This window comes from Thermobia domestica, chromosome 14 (genome assembly GCF_964235325.1).
Source record: "Thermobia domestica chromosome 14, izTheDome1.hap1.1, whole genome shotgun sequence".
NCBI classification, from domain to species: domain Eukaryota; kingdom Metazoa; phylum Arthropoda; class Insecta; order Zygentoma; family Lepismatidae; genus Thermobia; species Thermobia domestica.
This window is the reverse complement of record NC_137467.1, coordinates 191273916-191292207: the sequence shown is the minus strand read 5'-3', so window position 1 is coordinate 191292207 and position 18292 is coordinate 191273916. Positions and strand designations below refer to the sequence as shown.

Sequence of the window (18292 nt, the reverse complement as noted above, 5' to 3'; positions counted from 1 at the left end):
CGTTCGTCGACTATTCCATTGAGAGACTCGATTTAGGATAGTACAATATGCATAAAGCGCGTAAAAATATCAGCTTTGATTATGTCCTCTGAACTTTTTCGACAAAATCTATCATCTCATATAAAAAGTTACATCTCTTAGACCACGAGTCTCTAGAAGTGATCTACCGCGTACCCTCTCATACTCAATCCCCAAAAGCCAGCAATCCAACTCAAAAGGAAAGGTTCTACCTGAATGGGGGAAGGAACTTGCGGTGAAATTTGTAAAGTTCTATAGATCTTATCGTGGACACTTTTACTAGAAAGAACAATGTACGTAGCACTGGATTCCTTTGCCGATTTTCATAAAACAGTAAAAGATTTTGCACTGTTCATAAATAAAAAATGATGAAATTTCCGATATGCCACGTCAAAGAGACTCGAGACACATTCCGAAATAAGAAAAAGACTTGCAAACTGTGGCGTGTATTTCCAAATGAATATATATTGAGATATATAAATATATTTTTTTTTAATATAAGACATCACACGAAAAAGCTATTGAACTGTAAATACCTATTATATTTTAAAAATTCAGACATCAGCATCAACAACACTAAACAATAATGGTTTCTTATCAGATCTAGGTCTATACTTCTAGGACACATCCTCTAATGTAAAATGCTGTATTAAGTGCAAAAGATGAAGAGAGAACAAAATTTTAATGAATAGTTTTTTTAACAAATTCTAAAAAGCTCAATGAACGTACCACCCTTTTTAATTCGTTACCTCATTTATCTATTTATCTATATCAGTCCTACAGGGCATGAGTTACTCTTATTTTCCCTCCGGCCTCAGAGAGCCTCTCCCGCGGACAATATAAGCTAGACCTTTCTTAGTTCGACAGCATCTATTATTTCTTTTACACTTTCGCTCATTTTTAATAAATGTTTCAGGAAAAGCTGTTTTCCCTCTTCTTGGAAAACAGCCCGTGTCTCCCATTTATAAATCTAGATTGAAAGATCACATGTATCCTAAAGCAACATCTCGTTTCTCTCACACACCTAGATCGTCTGCTCTGAAAATTATCAAAGACAGAGTTTTCAAATTCACCTCTCCCTATCTTAACACAGCTCAACATGGTCTATAGCTCTTGCCTCACTAACATATTTAATCACGCTTTACATAGTGTTTCCAACAATGCAAAACTTGGCGCCATCTATTTCGGTTTATCTAGTGCCTTCAATTCCATTAACCATTCTTATGTAACTTACAAAATTTCCAATACATTCTGTGTTCATGGGTCACTTATATCTTTGGTGAATAGCTACTTGCAAGGTCGCACTAGAGTCGTCTTGGTAAGATCGATTTCTAACTCTAACATCCGGAGAAGCACACGGAAGCGTAATTCAAACACTCGTATTCATATTGGACATGAATGACTCGACTAGCTGCTTCAACCCAAATTTTAAGAGAATGGTCTTATTTCCAGAAGACTGCAAAATCTTCAGAGAAGTATACACAACAGTGGACCCCGAGCTGCTTTAAAGCGACATTGATAATATTTTTTCCGGGTGTAACACATGGCTTCTAAAAGTTCATCCCGATAAGAGTAAATGCGTAACATTAGTCGTAAAGAAATATATTTACATACTTCATCCAAAATAAACGATTTAGCTATCTCAAGAATCAATACTCATAAGGATCTCAGAGTTACTTTTGACCCAACACTAACATTTACAGAACATTCAAAAACTTTCACTAAGCATTCAATGCGTCTTCCAACACCTCTGAACACATTAACATAATTACGAAACATCTCATACCTAGCAACTTTCTACAGAGCAATACTCTTACAAAACATTTCATATTATTCGCCTATCTGGAAATTGGTAGCTCCTACGAACTTATATCGCATTAAATTTGTTCCAAATTTAATGCTTGCAATTGTAGGCATTAGTTTGCCTCACTCAAGGGCGATGAAAAAACACAAACTATTACGAACACTAAATATTCAACTCGCTAATACTCGTCATAAAATCATTGACCTCAAATATCTGTATCACTTACATATGGTAAACTCTGATCCGAAACGCTAATCTCAGAATTTCACTTCCATATTCTCTTGAGAGAATCATGTAGCATATTCTTTTTTCATATAATACGTCATAGACATTTAATACTTCAACTTTCTTGGTTCAACAGGTTTCCTAAACTATAAAGGAAATCCTGCATACACCCATAAACTTCTTTAATTCTGAAGGAGCATATAACTCTGCACTACGACGTAATTTTAGTCGATAAACATTAGTCAGCTACTGTGAATAATTCTTATTAATCACATATTATTATTATTGTTATAGCTACTATGATTACTATTACTATTATTACTGCATTATGCTATCATCTCTAAAATTTGTGAACTTAGACAAAATATCATGCCACACTCTCAGCACGTACAAGATTTGTCATCCGTTTTAACATTTGTCTTAAGGAACGCGATATATACGAATTTTGTCGCACACTTTGAACAAGTAAGATAAGGAATAATATGTCTCTCCGAGACTAAACTTAAACTAAATCATTCTTCATAATTTTTAACACGTACAATCCCCCACATCGGTATTAATAAATCTGTTGCCAAATATGAACTCCAATGAAGTCCACCCTACCCATTTAGAACGCTTTACTTTTTTCATTCATGTAATACTTGTATTTTATAATGTTCTTTGCAAAATGTATGTATCGAATTCATCTTCTTTTCACGTGAAGCTTGCTGTATGTAATATTTTCATCTGTCAGTTAAATGTCTTGGAGAATTTGAAGGTAGAGCAAATACTTTTCCGCACTCAACGCATGTGTCAAAATTTTCATTTATGTGTATTAAAATTTCTGTCACCAAATTTGATGCGAAACCAATTCCTAGTACGAAAAAATTTTACATTTGTGTAGTTATATGTTTTCCCATCCTTGAAAGCTAACTAAATTCTTTCCTGCACTCTCGACTCCTATGAGAAATTTCAACTGTGTATATGAAGATGTCTAGCCGAACTTGAACCCCGACTAAACCGCTTTCCAACTTCGTTGCACTTGTGAGGTTTTTGTGCTATGTAGATTAACTTGTGTTTCTCCAAAGCTGAAAGTACCGGAAACTCCTTTTCACACTACTGACGTTTGTGACATTTTTCCCGTGTGGATTAAGCTGTGCTTTGCTAAAGGCGAACGTTCACTAAACCCTTTTCAGCACTCTTGACATGTGTCAACTCTTTCACTTATGTGAAATAACGTGCTTTGACAAGAGTGAACTTTGACGAAATCCCTTACCACACTCTTGGCATATATGACGCTTCTCGCCTGTGTGAACTAACACGTTTAACCAAACATGAACGTACATGAAACACCTTCTCACTCTCTTTGCATGTGTGACTTTTTTCTCCTCAGTGGGTTAACATGTGTCTTGCCAAACCAGAACGTAGAGTAAAACCCCTTCCACACTCTTCGCAAATATAATTTTTTTCTCCTTTGTGGATTAAAATATGTTTAGCCAGACTTGAACGTAAAGTATATTCCTTTCCACACTCTTCACATTTGTGTTTCTTTTCACCTGTGTGAACTACCATGTGACATATCAAGTGTGAACGTTGGCGAAATCCATTACCACACTCATCGCATGTAAAAGGCTTCTCGCCTGTGTGAGTTAACATGTGTTTAACCAAACTTGATCGTTCATTAAACCCCTTTAAACACTCTTTACATGTGTGACTCTTTTCCCCTGTGTGGACTGACAAATGTGTAATAAGACTTGAGCGTGCATTAAATCCCTTTCCACAGTCTGCACATGTATAAGGTTTTTCTCTTGCATGGATTTTGCTGTTTTGCCAACCTTGAACGTTCAATAAAGCCCTTTCCGCATTCTACGCATGTGTGAGGTTTTTCTCCTGAGTGAATTAAGATATGCCTTGACAAGTTCCAAAGTTGACTAAATCCCTTTCCACACTCTTTGCAACTGTAAGGTTTTTCACCTTTGTGTATTAACATGTGATTCGACATAACTGAACGTGCTCTAAATCCCTGTCCACACTTTTCGCCTGTGTGACTCTTTTCCCCTGTGTGGATTAACATGTGCGTAGTCAGACTAGTACGTGCACTAAATCCCTTTCCACAATCTAAGCATGTGTGAGGTTTTTCTCCTGTGTGAATTAAGATATGCCTTGACAAGTTCCAAAGTTGACTAAATCTCCTGCCACACTCTTTGCAACTGTGAGGTTTTTCAACTTCGTGTATTAGCATGTGTTTAGCCAAATTTGAACGTACCCAAAATCCCTTTCCACACTTTTCGCAGGTGTGGCTCTTTTCTCCTGTGTGAATTAACAAGTGTGTAGTCAGATTTGAACGTAGAGCAAATTCCTTTCCACACTCTTGACATTTGTGAGGTTTTTCTCCTGTGTGGGTTAACATGTGTCTTGCCAAACAGGAACGTTGTGAAAATGCCTTACCACAATGTTCGCAGGTGTGAAATTTTTCACCTTTGTGTATCCTCATATGTTTTACCAGGTATGAACGATAACTAAATCCTTTTCCGCAAAGGCATGTGTAAGGTTTTTTTCCTTTGTGGATTAAGATGTGATTTGACAAATGCAAACCTTCACTAAATCCTTTTCCCCATTCTTGGCATGTGTGAGGCTTTTCTTCTGTGCGGATTAACGGGCGTTTAGCCGAATTTGAACAGTCACTAAACCCCTTTTCACCTTCTTTGTGTGTGGGCTCTTTTTCTACTTTATTACGCCTATAACAGAAGAAATAAAACATGAAAAAACAAATTAAGTATAAAGTAGAAGGAATAGAATCTTTAGCAACTACCCATTTTGGTAAGATTGCTTCGAGATATTATGCAACTACGGATGATAAAAGTTTTGGAATTCAATCATATGATGAAGATGGAAAAATCATACATATGATTGGGGAAACAGAAGTTAAAATTCATGGTGATGATTTAGTTATTAGTAATCGACATTACCCAGGAACAGAAGGTTTATTGGAATTGCTAACAAAACATAATCCTAAAAAACCTATAATGAAGATGATCTAGAACAATATACACAAATACTTATTGATTCTAATGTAGTATTTCATAACAATGATCCAAATACAGGAAAACAACGATCTATTAGAAGTGAAAAATACAAAGAAATTATCAAACCTATTCGGGATGAATATATAAAACCAACACTAAAACCATCACAACCAACAAAGAAAACACCAAAGTCTGGAGAAGGAATAAAGATATACAACGAATTGAATACAGAATATACAGATGGTGATCAGAAAAATGGAAACACCTGAACGAAATTGCAACTTACCAGATTAATATGGTGTCGGGCCACTTTTTGCCTTCAGAACAGCCTTGATGCCACGTGGGATGGAGGCATAGAGGTCGTGAATGGTAGCAAGTGAAATTTTACACTATTCCTCGTGCAGAGCATCGGGATGTCCTGTGAGAAAGGATGGAGGTGGAAATCGTCGCTGGAGTCGTGTTTCCAAGACGGACCACAGATGTTCAATTATGTTGAGATCTGGGGATTGGGCGGGCCAGGGGAGGTTGAACTTCATTCCGATGTTCATCAAACCACGCTGCAACAACGCCAGCTGTGTGAATGGGTGTATTATCATCCTGGAAGATGGCGTCATTGTCCGGGACAACATCTGGACCATAGGATGCAAGTAGTCTCCTAAAATTGCGACATAATCGTTGGCGGTGATTCGTCCGCCAAGTGTGACCACAAGACCAAATGAAAACCATGACATTGCGGCCCACAGCATCACCGAGCGGCTGCCATGTTTCACAGTTGGGCGGAGACATTGCAGATCATAAGCTTCTTTGGGCGTTCTCCACACATAAACACGGCCCGTGGTTGGGAATAGGGTGAAGGATGACTCATCCGACCATATCACACGTTTCCAGTCCTCAACGGTCTAACTTGCATGGTCGCGGCACCATTTGTGGCGTGCGAAAGCGTTTTGGTCCCTGATGAGCGGTTTGGCCCATGCAACACGACCCCGTAAGTTTATGTCATGGAATTCGCGGCGGACTGTGATTGTCGAAACATGGTGGGGGGGGGGGTGCTGATTGAGGTCCTCCGTTACTTGCTGCGCAGTGGCACGACGGTTCTGCGTGACAATGCGCTTTAATACCCGGCATGACCTGTCACTCATGATTTTATTCCGCCCACTGTTCCCCTTCCCCGATGTGGTTTTCCCGTGTGTTGTGTAGGCCGTCACCACCTTCGACACTGTCCCAGGCGACACACCAAACACAGTAGCCACTGTCGTCACACTCACTCCACATAACCGCGCACCAACAATTTGCCCCCTTTGAAAATCTGAGAGGTCTCCCATTTTACACTATCTCTGTCTGCAGCAGCCACTGGACACTGCTGTTCCACTGCGCCTGACGTAGTATGAAGACCGACCTAACACACCACCACCAGTGGTACGGCGCTGCGGGCGCCACGACACCACTGCTGACGTGTTGCCAACTACAGGTGTTTCAATTTTACTGATCACCATCTGTATATGGATGGATGATGTGAGAAAATTAATTGATCGATTAATAGTTATAGATGGAGAAGAAAAATCTGGAAATAATAAATTTTACAATGAGAAAGTAGGCATAATATATATGATTAATTCTAAACTCACACAATTTATTCCTAATGATCCAAAGGGTATAGGTTATTTGATAAGGATATTGAATGCGTTACCACCAAAATTTTGGAACTGTGAGAAGTATGGAAAAGGATTAATGAATAGAATTTTAAACATGAATGGGATACCAGAGTTACATATACAGGGCTACAAATTTTGCGGGCCTTTTACGAAGCTGCAAGAAAGATTAGAAAGAGGAGATAAAGGTAATAATCCATTAGATGAAGCTTGTAGAGAACATGATATTTACTACAGAGATAAAAAAGATATAGCTTCTAGACATATTGCAGACAAAGAATTAGAAAATAAAGCATGGGAAAGAGTTTTTGCTACAGATGGTAATCTAATAAGTGAGAAACTACCTGCTCTTGGAACTGCTTTAGCTATGAACACAAAAGTAAGGTTTGGTTTAGGTTTATAAGTATTGTGCTTATTTTTTATGGATTTTTCCATAAAAGTTTTATAATAAATATAAGTATGAAGTTAAGTAGTTTTACATTTACAATTCCTAACGAGGAACTTAAACAATTAAATATTGATCACATTTTAACTAAGAGACAGATAAATGATAAAGCTAAAAAGATGAAAGATGGTACAAAAATGCATTTAACTCTTTCTATACCTCAAGTTAAGAAAATAAACAAAGAAATAAAGGCGAATGATAATAAAGTTCACCATGGAGGCTTTATATTTACTATTCTAACCATTCTAGCTTTAATAGGTGCTCTTTGTTCTGCTAATGCTGGAGTTGTTACTGTAGTCAAAACGGTAGAAGATGTGAAAAAGAATAAAGCAGAAATAGAAGAACAAAAGAGACAAAACTTAGCAATGGAAGAGAAAGAAGGTGGTAAGCTTACAAAAAACGAAAAGCCCAAAAAAATAAAGAAAAAGAAAAAATTAAACCTTTAAGTAACTTGGATCTAATTCATCTTGTTAAACAGCTTAATATAGGAAAATTTAGAGGTGTATTTATGAGCTATGAATTACCTAAACAACCAAAGAAGAATGACTGTGGTATTGTTAACTTTGATACGTATAAAAATATAGGAACTCATTGGATTTGTTATTGGAAAGAAGGAAATAGAAAGTATGTGTTTGATTCATTCGGAGGTAATCCGCCAAAAACACTTGTAAAATATCTTGGTTATAATATAGAGTACAGTAGCAATCGTATACTACATTTTAACGAGGTAATCTGTGGGCATTTTGTATTGTAGTATAAAAAATGTTTACAGATGGATATAATTTTTCAGAAATCATTAGTCAGGTGAATAGAAATAAGGATATCTGGAGAAGTTATATTTAAGTTTGTTTTATGGGTTGAACTCATAAAACAATAACAATATTTTTTTCTTTATAATAAATATGGATAAAATAGTCATATGAATTACAATCCTTTAAACATAATCAAAAGACAATCGAAAATTTAAATAAGCCAAACAGATCTATTGAGTTTAATATAGATGTTGGGGATGGGTTCGTTCATCCTTATTATGCTGATATTTATGTAACTTTTGAAATTATAGGTAGAGATGCTAATGGAGAATAGACTGCTGGTCAAAATATTAGACTTGTTAATAACTTCTTCCCACATCTGTTTTCTCAAATACAAGTTAGTAAACATGGACAAATATTGGACATTATAGGTTATCCTGTTTTAACTTCGACAGCTGTAAACATTTGTACAATTTCAAAAGCAGAAGCAAATCATTATGATGAATGTGGATGGGAAGGAATTACATGGCGAAGAACAGATGAAGAATTAGTATTTTTACTAAGACTCTTACCGGGATTTTGTTCTGATTATAAAGATATTATGTGGAAAGGAGGATTGAAATATACATATAAAAGAAGTGGTTCTGATGATAATCCATTTGCTATTTGGAAAACTAAAAAGCAGGATGGAACGTATGAGAATGATCAACCACATCCAGGTAAAGTTAAGATTACGAATATGGAGTTTAGAATGCCTATTGTTAATTATGATCCTAACTATGCTACCTTGCTAAGAACTAACATGTTAAAAGAGGGTAAGATTCCTATTTCCTTCAACACATATCTATGTTTACAAAAATCAGTTACAAGCAAATATTTAGAATTCGATCTAACCACACAATTTAACTCTAGTGAATTAGATATGCCTATTTTTGTGATTGCAGTTTTCCAAACTGATAGGAATGATAATCAAGAAAGAGATTCAAGCTATTTTGATCATTGTAAAGTACAAAATATCCATTTTCGTAATTCTAGAAATGAGTCTTTTCCTCTAGAATCTTTGAACTTAGATTTTGAAAAGCATAAATATTTCAAAGCTTACGAAATGTATACGATATACAAGACAGATACAATTGGAAACACTGAGATGTTTTATTATCCTAAAGAGTTTTTAGAAAATAGACCCATGTTCGTAATTAACACAAGCAAGCATAAATCAGTAACTGTAAATGATAGAACTAATTTCAAATTAACTGTTAATTTTGAAAGCGATGTACCAGATAAAAAGATTTGTTATGTTGTAATGATTGGCAAGAAAAACCTTGAATATGATGTTAAAAAGAAAAGATGATTGAGAAAAATGAAATTCGATTAGATGTTTTTTTAGTTTGTAAAATGTTTTTATGGTAATTATCATAAAAACTTATATATAGACCAAGAAGATAAACAGATTGTGATCCAAACCGTACAAAACGGAACGAATTGTTCCATTCTGTTTAAGTTAAAATGAATTATGATTGTGTTTTATAGGAACGAATCTTTCCACTTGTGTTTAAGCTAAAATGAATGATGATTGTGTTTAATAGGAACGAATCGTTTCACTTGTGTTTAGGCTAAGATGAATGGAGATTGTGTTTAATAGGAACGAATAGTTCCACTTGTGTTTAAGCTAAAATGAAAGATGATTGTGTTTAATAGGAACGAATCGTTCCACTTGTGTTTAAGCAAGATGACTAGAATAATTTGTTTAATAGGAACGAATCGTTCCACTTGTGTTTATTTAATGAAGCCGATAATTTAAAAATGACCATTAAAAAAACTTATTTAATAAAATGAACATACCAGATAACATTCCACGAGAGAATCTAATAGTGTTAATTGAGGATACAATATTAACACTTCAAAATTTACTAGCAAAAAATAAGAGGAAATTTAAGAGGTTAAAATATATTTATGTTACTCTTATTGGATATTCGATACTACGTTCTGCTTCAACGGGGTTTATCAATATATTTATTCCTGTTACAGTCTATTCAATTATTACAACAGCATTTGCATCTGCTTCTGCCGTTATCACTGGTTTATCAACACGACTTAATATAGCTGCGAAGAAAGAGTATTATAAAAATATGGTTACTCAAATAGCTATGTTTAAGGATGAGCTCAATGTTATTAAAGTAATGAATGGAGAATTAAAAGACGAACATATAAAAGACATTGTTGATAGAATTAACTATATATATAACGAGATAAGATCACTACAAAAATGAACAAATTTTAAAGTTTTATACAATAAATGAGAAATGGTCTCACAATTAAACAAGAAAAATAATATTAACATTTTAAAGCTTGTTAAATTGCAAGATCTGGAAGAACGAAAATCATACGAAATAACCTCATGGAAATTGATACAAACAAAATACACTTGGGAAAGAGTATTAGTACATCTAAATGAGAAATTCAAAACCTTATTGCCACAGAAATATAATGAAGATACTGATCAAGTTATAAAAGAGATGAAAACTAAGAAACTGTTTATGAGGTATGATGGAATGAAAGATATTTCTAATGGTTATAAAATACACAAGCTGTTCAATAAAATGAATCTAAGAAGTAACAAAAATGATTAAAAAATTTTTCTAAAGTAAAAAAATTTATTCTTACTAATAATTTCAATGTAATTGTGAAAAGTATGCAAACCAAAGTCCAAGTAGTTTTTGATATTAACGACTGTCTATTCAGCTTGAATTATAATCAGTGGACAGAGCTTAAGAAATCATTGTTTCCGATAGAAAACGAGGTTAACAGAAGATGCATTATCAGTATTTAAACTTATAATTTTAAGTATGTTCTAAGTGTATAAGGGTTTTTATGGTTACAAAACTATAAAAACCGAGATCTTTAGACACGCACAACGCTATGTTATTTGCTTTTTAAAGATCCATACATAAATAAGAGATTTATTTCAGTTTTGTAATAGTATCCCTAGATTTATGCAATTTACAAGACATTTGAAAGATAGTAAATTTATTTGTCTATTGATTGTCGTTTGAATTTTGAAAATCGGTTAATATTTGACGAAATTACAGCAAATTCAAAATAGTATCCTTAGAGTTATGCAACCTATAATACATTCAAAAAATTGAAAATTTATTTCTCTATTGGTTGTCGTTTGAATTTTGAAAATAGGTTAATATTTGACGAAGTTATAATAAATTCAAATTTCGGGAATTTTTAAGGAGCTATTTTTGAGTTTTCGGGAAAATGTTATTCTTTAAAAAAAGTATTAGAATTTTATTTTTTATTTTTCAAATATCTGAATTTTTATTTTTGCAGAGGTGCAAACTCATAATTTTTTCTGAAATTTGCCAACTTTTTATTTGATGAGTTAGCATATTGTAACTATGGAGGGGTAAAACTATCCTCTTAAAAATATTTGAGGTAAACACTATAATATTTGATAAGTGGGTTGGGAACACTGACATTTCTTTCTTTTTTGAACATTGATGCTTAAGCTGAATATGGCGGCTAGGTGAACACATTCAAGCAGTTACACACTTACTCAATAGATGGCGTTGCATATTTAGTTTATCACTTTGCTAATAGGTGACGTTGCTTGTAGAAGTATTAGTTCATATATAAGGACCGATTTTCACTTGATTTCTTTCAGTACGTGTTAACCGAGCGTGCTCGCTCATGGTCTGGCCAACTGTGACTAGTTATCACCGTGGTCGACGTCGCAGGTTCGAATCGCCTCCAAGCCGAAAGAAGGAATTACACTCTCTCCTCTACAAGTCAAAATGATCGTAACTTGTAGGCGATTGACGTGAATGGAGACTAGCGCTAGTCCGAAAAGGAAAACGAAGGCACAACGGAAGCAGCAGCAGAAAGAGAAACAGACGGAAAAAGGAGCCTGAGAGGCAGCCAAAAGCAAAACCAAACAAACATAAGAGAAAGGCGTAAGTCCTCTCAAATCCATCAGTACACAGGTTTTGCTGCTTTTTACTTTGAAAATTTATTTATGTTACAGAGTTTATACATGTACGTTTTTAGATGTTATAGAGTTTTAGATGTCACAAAAGCTTATGCAACATACTAAATTTTATGTTCTTTTAATTCAGCTAATTCTGAACCGATTTTCACCAAACAAAAACTATTTTTTCAATCAGGCACAGCACTATAAATTATAAGATTTTATCATTTTAAATGTGGTAAAAGTAAATGCACAGTGTACAATACTCAATCTACTTTGTGCTATTCTTCTTTGTTAAAGTACTATGGTCAGTGGCGGCTTCGTAGTTTTTTTTGTTAGTTAGGGGTGGAGGGGGAAAATGCGCTCACGGTTAGGTACCTATGCTACTGTAACGTAATTTAACATACAACACCAGAAAACAACCGGATTAGAATATCGCAAAAAGTAGGCCAGCCAGAGCTAAACAATAGGAAAATTAACAAAGTACTAATTTACAAATTATAAAAAGGAACCATTTTTTAAGTATTGTAGAATTACGTTGAAATAGAGATGAAGTACTATTAATAAACCCCGAACCACTGTTAGTAATAGACGTCGGTCTGTTTCCTGTCTCTGACCCGAATTTCTGAAAAGGTACTCGCACTTCTCTAACATGTGAATTAGCCCGTGAAATTTCGAGAAATAGGTATTAACAAAGGTCGTGTGTGGCAATCTTAAATGCTAAATTATAAAGATAAGAAGGTATCTTGCAGATATTGTGAACATACATATTTATGCGCAAATGTTGACGAAATGGTGGGACATGTGTCTTCTGACAGTTACGCAACTTAATTTTTTTATAACGTTTAAAAATTTAATATGTTTATATCAGTAGTACAGTCAAGTTTAGAAAATTCACTTACATGTAAATTTTAATTTTCTGGCGGTTTGAAAGTAAGTGGACTTACTATGCGATTTTTCGAAACATATTTACCTTCATAAAACATATTGTAAATAAATATCCATTTATGCGTATTCCCTAATTGTAATAAAATAGTAATAAAATAACACTGTTTAGAATATACATTTTAAAGACTCCTCTGGGGACAACAGTAATAATATACTGCGATAAAAAACCAATTTAACTTTTAAATTATAATATAGTAACAGAATGCAATTTTATTTGTGATTGAACAAAAATTCCCGGAACATTCCCATTTTTGGGAATCTTCCCGGGAATATCCCTGAAAGATATTTTCCCGGGAATTTACCCATTACTGCCATGGAGCCTTTACGTCAATATAAAAAATAACCGTATTTTTTCTGAAGTAAAATAAGAAAACGTATGAACAACTCAATCACGGGCCATATTAAAAAGAGATCTTCTAGAGCGGAAGACACGCGACGAAACATCTATCAAGAATAATTGCACTAAAAGTGGACTAGGGTGCCTGTGAGGCACCCATTGGGCTTAAAATAAAGTTTTAAGAAATTTTTTCCAGACTATACGAACACATTCCGAACAAAGTATAAAGTTTATTATCTCAGAGAAAGTCCCTTTTGTTTGCGTCTTCAAAATGGCACATATCTCATTAAAGTAGGAATTATGATCGAGATCCTGCACATATCCTGAATCAGAGACAATAAGCAAAACCTTGCTCCCGGTTGTATTTACTGAACGATCTGCGAAATTTGAAAGTTGAATTTAAAAATTCTTTTTCTGCACATTCTGTCGCAGATATCGCACCCTCGTGATCACGTTCGGCAACTTGGTACAACATACTGAGCACACGTACGCGAAATTATGAATAAAGGCCGAAAGAGTTAATTATTTGCCACAAACGTGGACCTTCCTTTGAAGTTTTCATAGTAATTTGCACGCTAAATTTAGCAGCAAATATTAAAATCTCAAGAAAACAATATGTATACTTCACCTTAAACTTTAGTATACGACACTCATTTACCAAATGACTAACGAAACCCGAAGTCCCATACCTCATAAATGTAACTTCTCGACAGAATAAAATCCTACACTAAACCATGCAAACTTGGATTATTATGACCATTCTTAGAGTATCGTATTGTATAATATCTTTTTGTATTTGACCTACTAAACTTTCACAAGAATTTTACAGTTCCCCTGCGTATTACTCACACGAGCGACGTGACCCGCAAATAATACATATATCGATTTCATTATATGTGTAAAAATATGTGATGTCTTCCTATTGTAAATATTAACTATATATAGCAACGTAAGCTTTCTTTTATTTCATAAAACGCTAAGTAAGTTAATGAAAATTTAACGAGTTTTTTATTGTGTTAAGAAGCACCTTTAACCGTCTCAGCTCTCACGTACAAAACTGTTCACATAGATAGGGTCACCAAAATATCCAATATCAGCACAACACGCACAATTGCGCAAGGTACTTTTTCCGAAAGCTATTAGTTTATAAAACAAAACTAAACCACATTTATGAGAATCGGTAGATCATACTAGATTAGTAAAACCCTTTTGTTTCCTTTTTTTTAAATAAATAAATAAAGTCGTACGGTTGAAAAGAAACATAAATCGATACCGTCGATTTGTGACAATTAAGTTTAATTCAAGGTGAGATAGAAGAAAAAATCATCCTTTTCTCAATTTGGTCTTTCTTGAGATTGTTTACAGTTGAGATTACATTTTGTAAATCTGGTCAAGATATTTTTACCTTTCTAATCGATTGCGAGTAAAACTGTAGCTGCATGATAGATATATTCTAACAACTTATTCCATTGATTACAGCAGCAGCTAACAATTACATAAATTATTATAAATCCAAAGCAAATGTCTCCTACAAGGTGATATTAATCCTTAATATTTTACAAACTAGTAAACTTGCAGGACATTCATACAAAATAAAGTTTAATGAACGGGACGGAGCTCTATGGAAATAAATATTCATGCACTAAAGAATATATCATTATATACCCAAAAATTGACCCAAATGGGAACCAAACACATGCACTTACGATTTTATTATGAGACCTCGGCTTTAGCAGAGAGTTAATACCTTCAGCTATTCTTTATAAGCCAATTAGTACAGGGAATGAATCAGGCAAAACATTGCATACAAATGGAAATAAGGAAATAAAGGAAGGTTAAAAATTACACAGAAACACGTTGTTTACGCAAAGACAATTAGCATGATCAAGAAAATACAAAATTTGTAAAATATTTGCGTTAATGAAGAAGTGATACGGTGTTAGCGGAATGTGTGAAATAACCAACGTAAATGTCGGAATAGTAAAAACTTGCCATGTCATACATCATAGGCTGAAGATCAAAATAACAACATTCCTTTCTACTAGGATAACATTCCAAACCAGGATAAAGGTGTAAACTGATGGCAGTGAAGGACAAACTGTAAAGGTGGCATTATTTTTTTAACCATTCACATAACTTCTGCCAAATATGTGTTACATAGCCACAACTTTTTAATGTATGACTAACAGTATCAACATGGTGGGGTGTATTACAAGGGTTATACTTTACTCACGGTGTGATACTAAGGCTTCCGAAATATGTGAATAAAATACTTAACTTCAATCATCTGTAACAACTGGTTGATATAGAGTAACAAGATCGAAGATAGAATCTGTTTCTTAGAAGCTGAATCCATCTCAAAAACTATTACTAGCTATGCGTTACTCTATTACTTTTATAGAGATAAATGTTAAAAAAATCGTTAATTTCAAGCACTTCGAATTTGAATAGAAAGCTAAGAAAGGAAATAGAACCTATCGTTGGGACGCTGATCCCGATCACAGAAGAGCTTCTCCACATCTTATAGTTTCTCAATATGGAAATCAGATAACAAGAATACTAATAATTTGCAAGAAAACAGCTCCTCGATACCTGTTACCATTTTCGCTTTATAATGATAAATGTTGAAACAGGGGACAGAATTTTAATCGCTTCCGGTTTGAACAGGTCTTCAACGACAAAGATAGATCGTTCTCTCGGCAAGTTGACTCAATTGAACACAACCAGACCTCAATATCTCTTACCATTTTTGCTTTACGGAAATCAGTATTCAAACCAGAAGTAATAGTAAGTTCGAAGCACATATTGTGATATAGTTCTGTGAATAGTAGAGTTATGTTTAAAATGCTAAAACGCTTTAAAAAACGCTTCTCACTATCTATTACTGTGTTTATTTTCTGACGATAAACATTGAAACCAGAATCGGTTTATTCTAACCACTTCCAGTTTGACTGAACTTCAACGGAGGAAGTGAACATAGTATTAAAATGGAGAATCGATTACGAGAAACTGCAACCTCATATATTTTAGCATTCTTCCCCTAAGAAAATAATAAAATTGAATCTAATGGTAAACTTGAACAACGTACGTATTTGATAGTGTCGCAAATTGTCATTATATATCGTATACAGACGCTTGCAGAAAACTGAATTTGGTTATATGCTATCGTTTTTGTTCTATGGCAATAAAAGTTGAAAAATATATTGAAACCGGTTTTAATAGTAAATTTGAACCATGTTCGTTTCATGTAATGTTTTGTGGATAATCATGATATGTTCAATTTAAACATTCAATCGTTTGCAGAAAGTTGCCTTTCGATATCTGTTACCTTTCCGTTCTGTAAGACTAAATGCTGAAACCGGAAATGGCTAACTTGAAATGCTTACCGTTTGAATAGAGGGTTAACGGAGGAGATGGGCCTATTCTCGAGAAGCTAAATGAATTGTACGAAACCGTATCTCAATATCCCTTATCGTCCTTACTCTACACAAATCAGTAATGAAACTACCTTTTCAGAAACTTTCAACAACTTCCGGTTTGGTAAAGTGCTGTGGGTTGTTGTATGTCTACTCCAAACTCTCAATCGGTTGTACCAACGGTTTGTTACTGTCAGTTACCGTTTCCGTCCTATGATGACAAATATTAACACCACAAATAGTTCGTTTCAATCGATCCGCTTTGAATAGGTGTTACTGTAAAACCCTAACCGTGCTGACACATAATGTGTGGCCAGACAAGTGATTTGACGGAGCGTCTACGTTCAGAAAACTGATGCTACCGGCACTAATAGTGAGTAAAAGGTTTAGCTACAGAACAAACTCCTTAAAGACCACTTTCCTGTCACAGGAATGATTCACGCAGTCAAAAGAAAGAAACAGAAGTAATAAGATATTTGAGCAAACCTAGCCTCCACTAACCACTGGTCAATAAAATTTAAGAAATCTAAAAAATGCAGAAAACACATTGTTAATAACAAAAGAGTGTGTTTTGAGGGTAAAAAAAACTTGTACCAACCGATATTTGAACGAGGGTTATTTCATAGAATAACACGACATCGTGCCGACGTATTCATGTGAGAGCTTGCATCTATCATTTTCGAAGTTTTATTTGCACTGCATGTTTATTACCTAACAAAGCTACGAGATGTCTTTCACGCAAGGATTATTGGTGAGAACACCTGCTTCAATAGCTAGAACTGGCTTCGTTCTAATCCTCCTCAAAGAACTGGTGCAAATATCGTAAATTTAGGAAATCATTCTTTAAATTATCGATACCTTCCTGTTCACCCAACCATAGGATGGTGGGCAACATGGAAATTTTGTAAACTATTCTCTCCTTTGGGAGATCAGTTTTAAAACTTGATAACATCTCTTCATCGTAACTGTCCATATATCTTATCCCTGGTCAGTCCGCTGCCTAGTTTTCCTATTGTCTTTCCATCTGTCAGCATGGTGATCAAAACGGAATGCCAAATAAGATAGCCAAGCATGCTGTTTTTTTTTTCTTTTTTCTATTATTTTTATGATGTCCTTCATTACCGTCCTTTCCTTCTTGTTCATACCTTTTTCCTTTTGTCCATGATATGCGCATCATTGTGCGCCAATACCACATTTCAAGTACTTCCAGCTTGGATATTTTAGCTTTTCTTAACGCAAATCCTCGGGTAGTCCTACACATACGTAGGTGCAATATTAAGTTCTGAAGATTGTGAAATAACTTTTCTGATCTTGATCTACAGATACAATGTTTTCTCTAAAGCCAGACGTTAATCGATAGACGGTTTAAAAACGGTAAATAAAATTCAAACTTTAAATGAAACCGGGGGCAATTCCATAACAATGCTTTATGCCAGACTTAAACATACGCCTTAGATTGTGCACCTACAGAGACAACGTGTGAGACTCATTCGAAAGGTTCTCGGTTCGAATCGCAGCCTGGAATTACAGTTTGTTTTTCAGGAAATTAAACATCGTAAATTATGTGTAATATTGCCACTAAAAAAGATTTATTCAATAAGGGAAGGGAAAACCCACAACAGAAAAATGGAAAATGCACGAGGATAATGCAGACTATCTATGCTTAAAATTTAAAATTTCGTTGTTCTTTCCATGGTTTCTCTGTCTTTGCATTATGCAT

At 34.5% G+C, this 18292-nt stretch overlaps 1 protein-coding gene across 1 annotated transcript in view; it reads right to left on the bottom strand.

The window, feature by feature from the left end:
• Window positions 1-465: 465 nt before the first annotated feature.
• LOC145670514 (uncharacterized) overlaps window positions 466-18292 on the bottom strand; it is a 35743-nt gene continuing 17916 nt past the window's right edge. Inside the window, exon 2 of the mRNA XM_081739272.1 lies at window positions 466-4764. Within this exon, the coding sequence (XP_081595398.1) occupies window positions 3792-4764 (973 nt within the window). The 3' untranslated portion in view covers window positions 466-3791. The remainder of the gene's footprint in view (window positions 4765-18292) is intronic.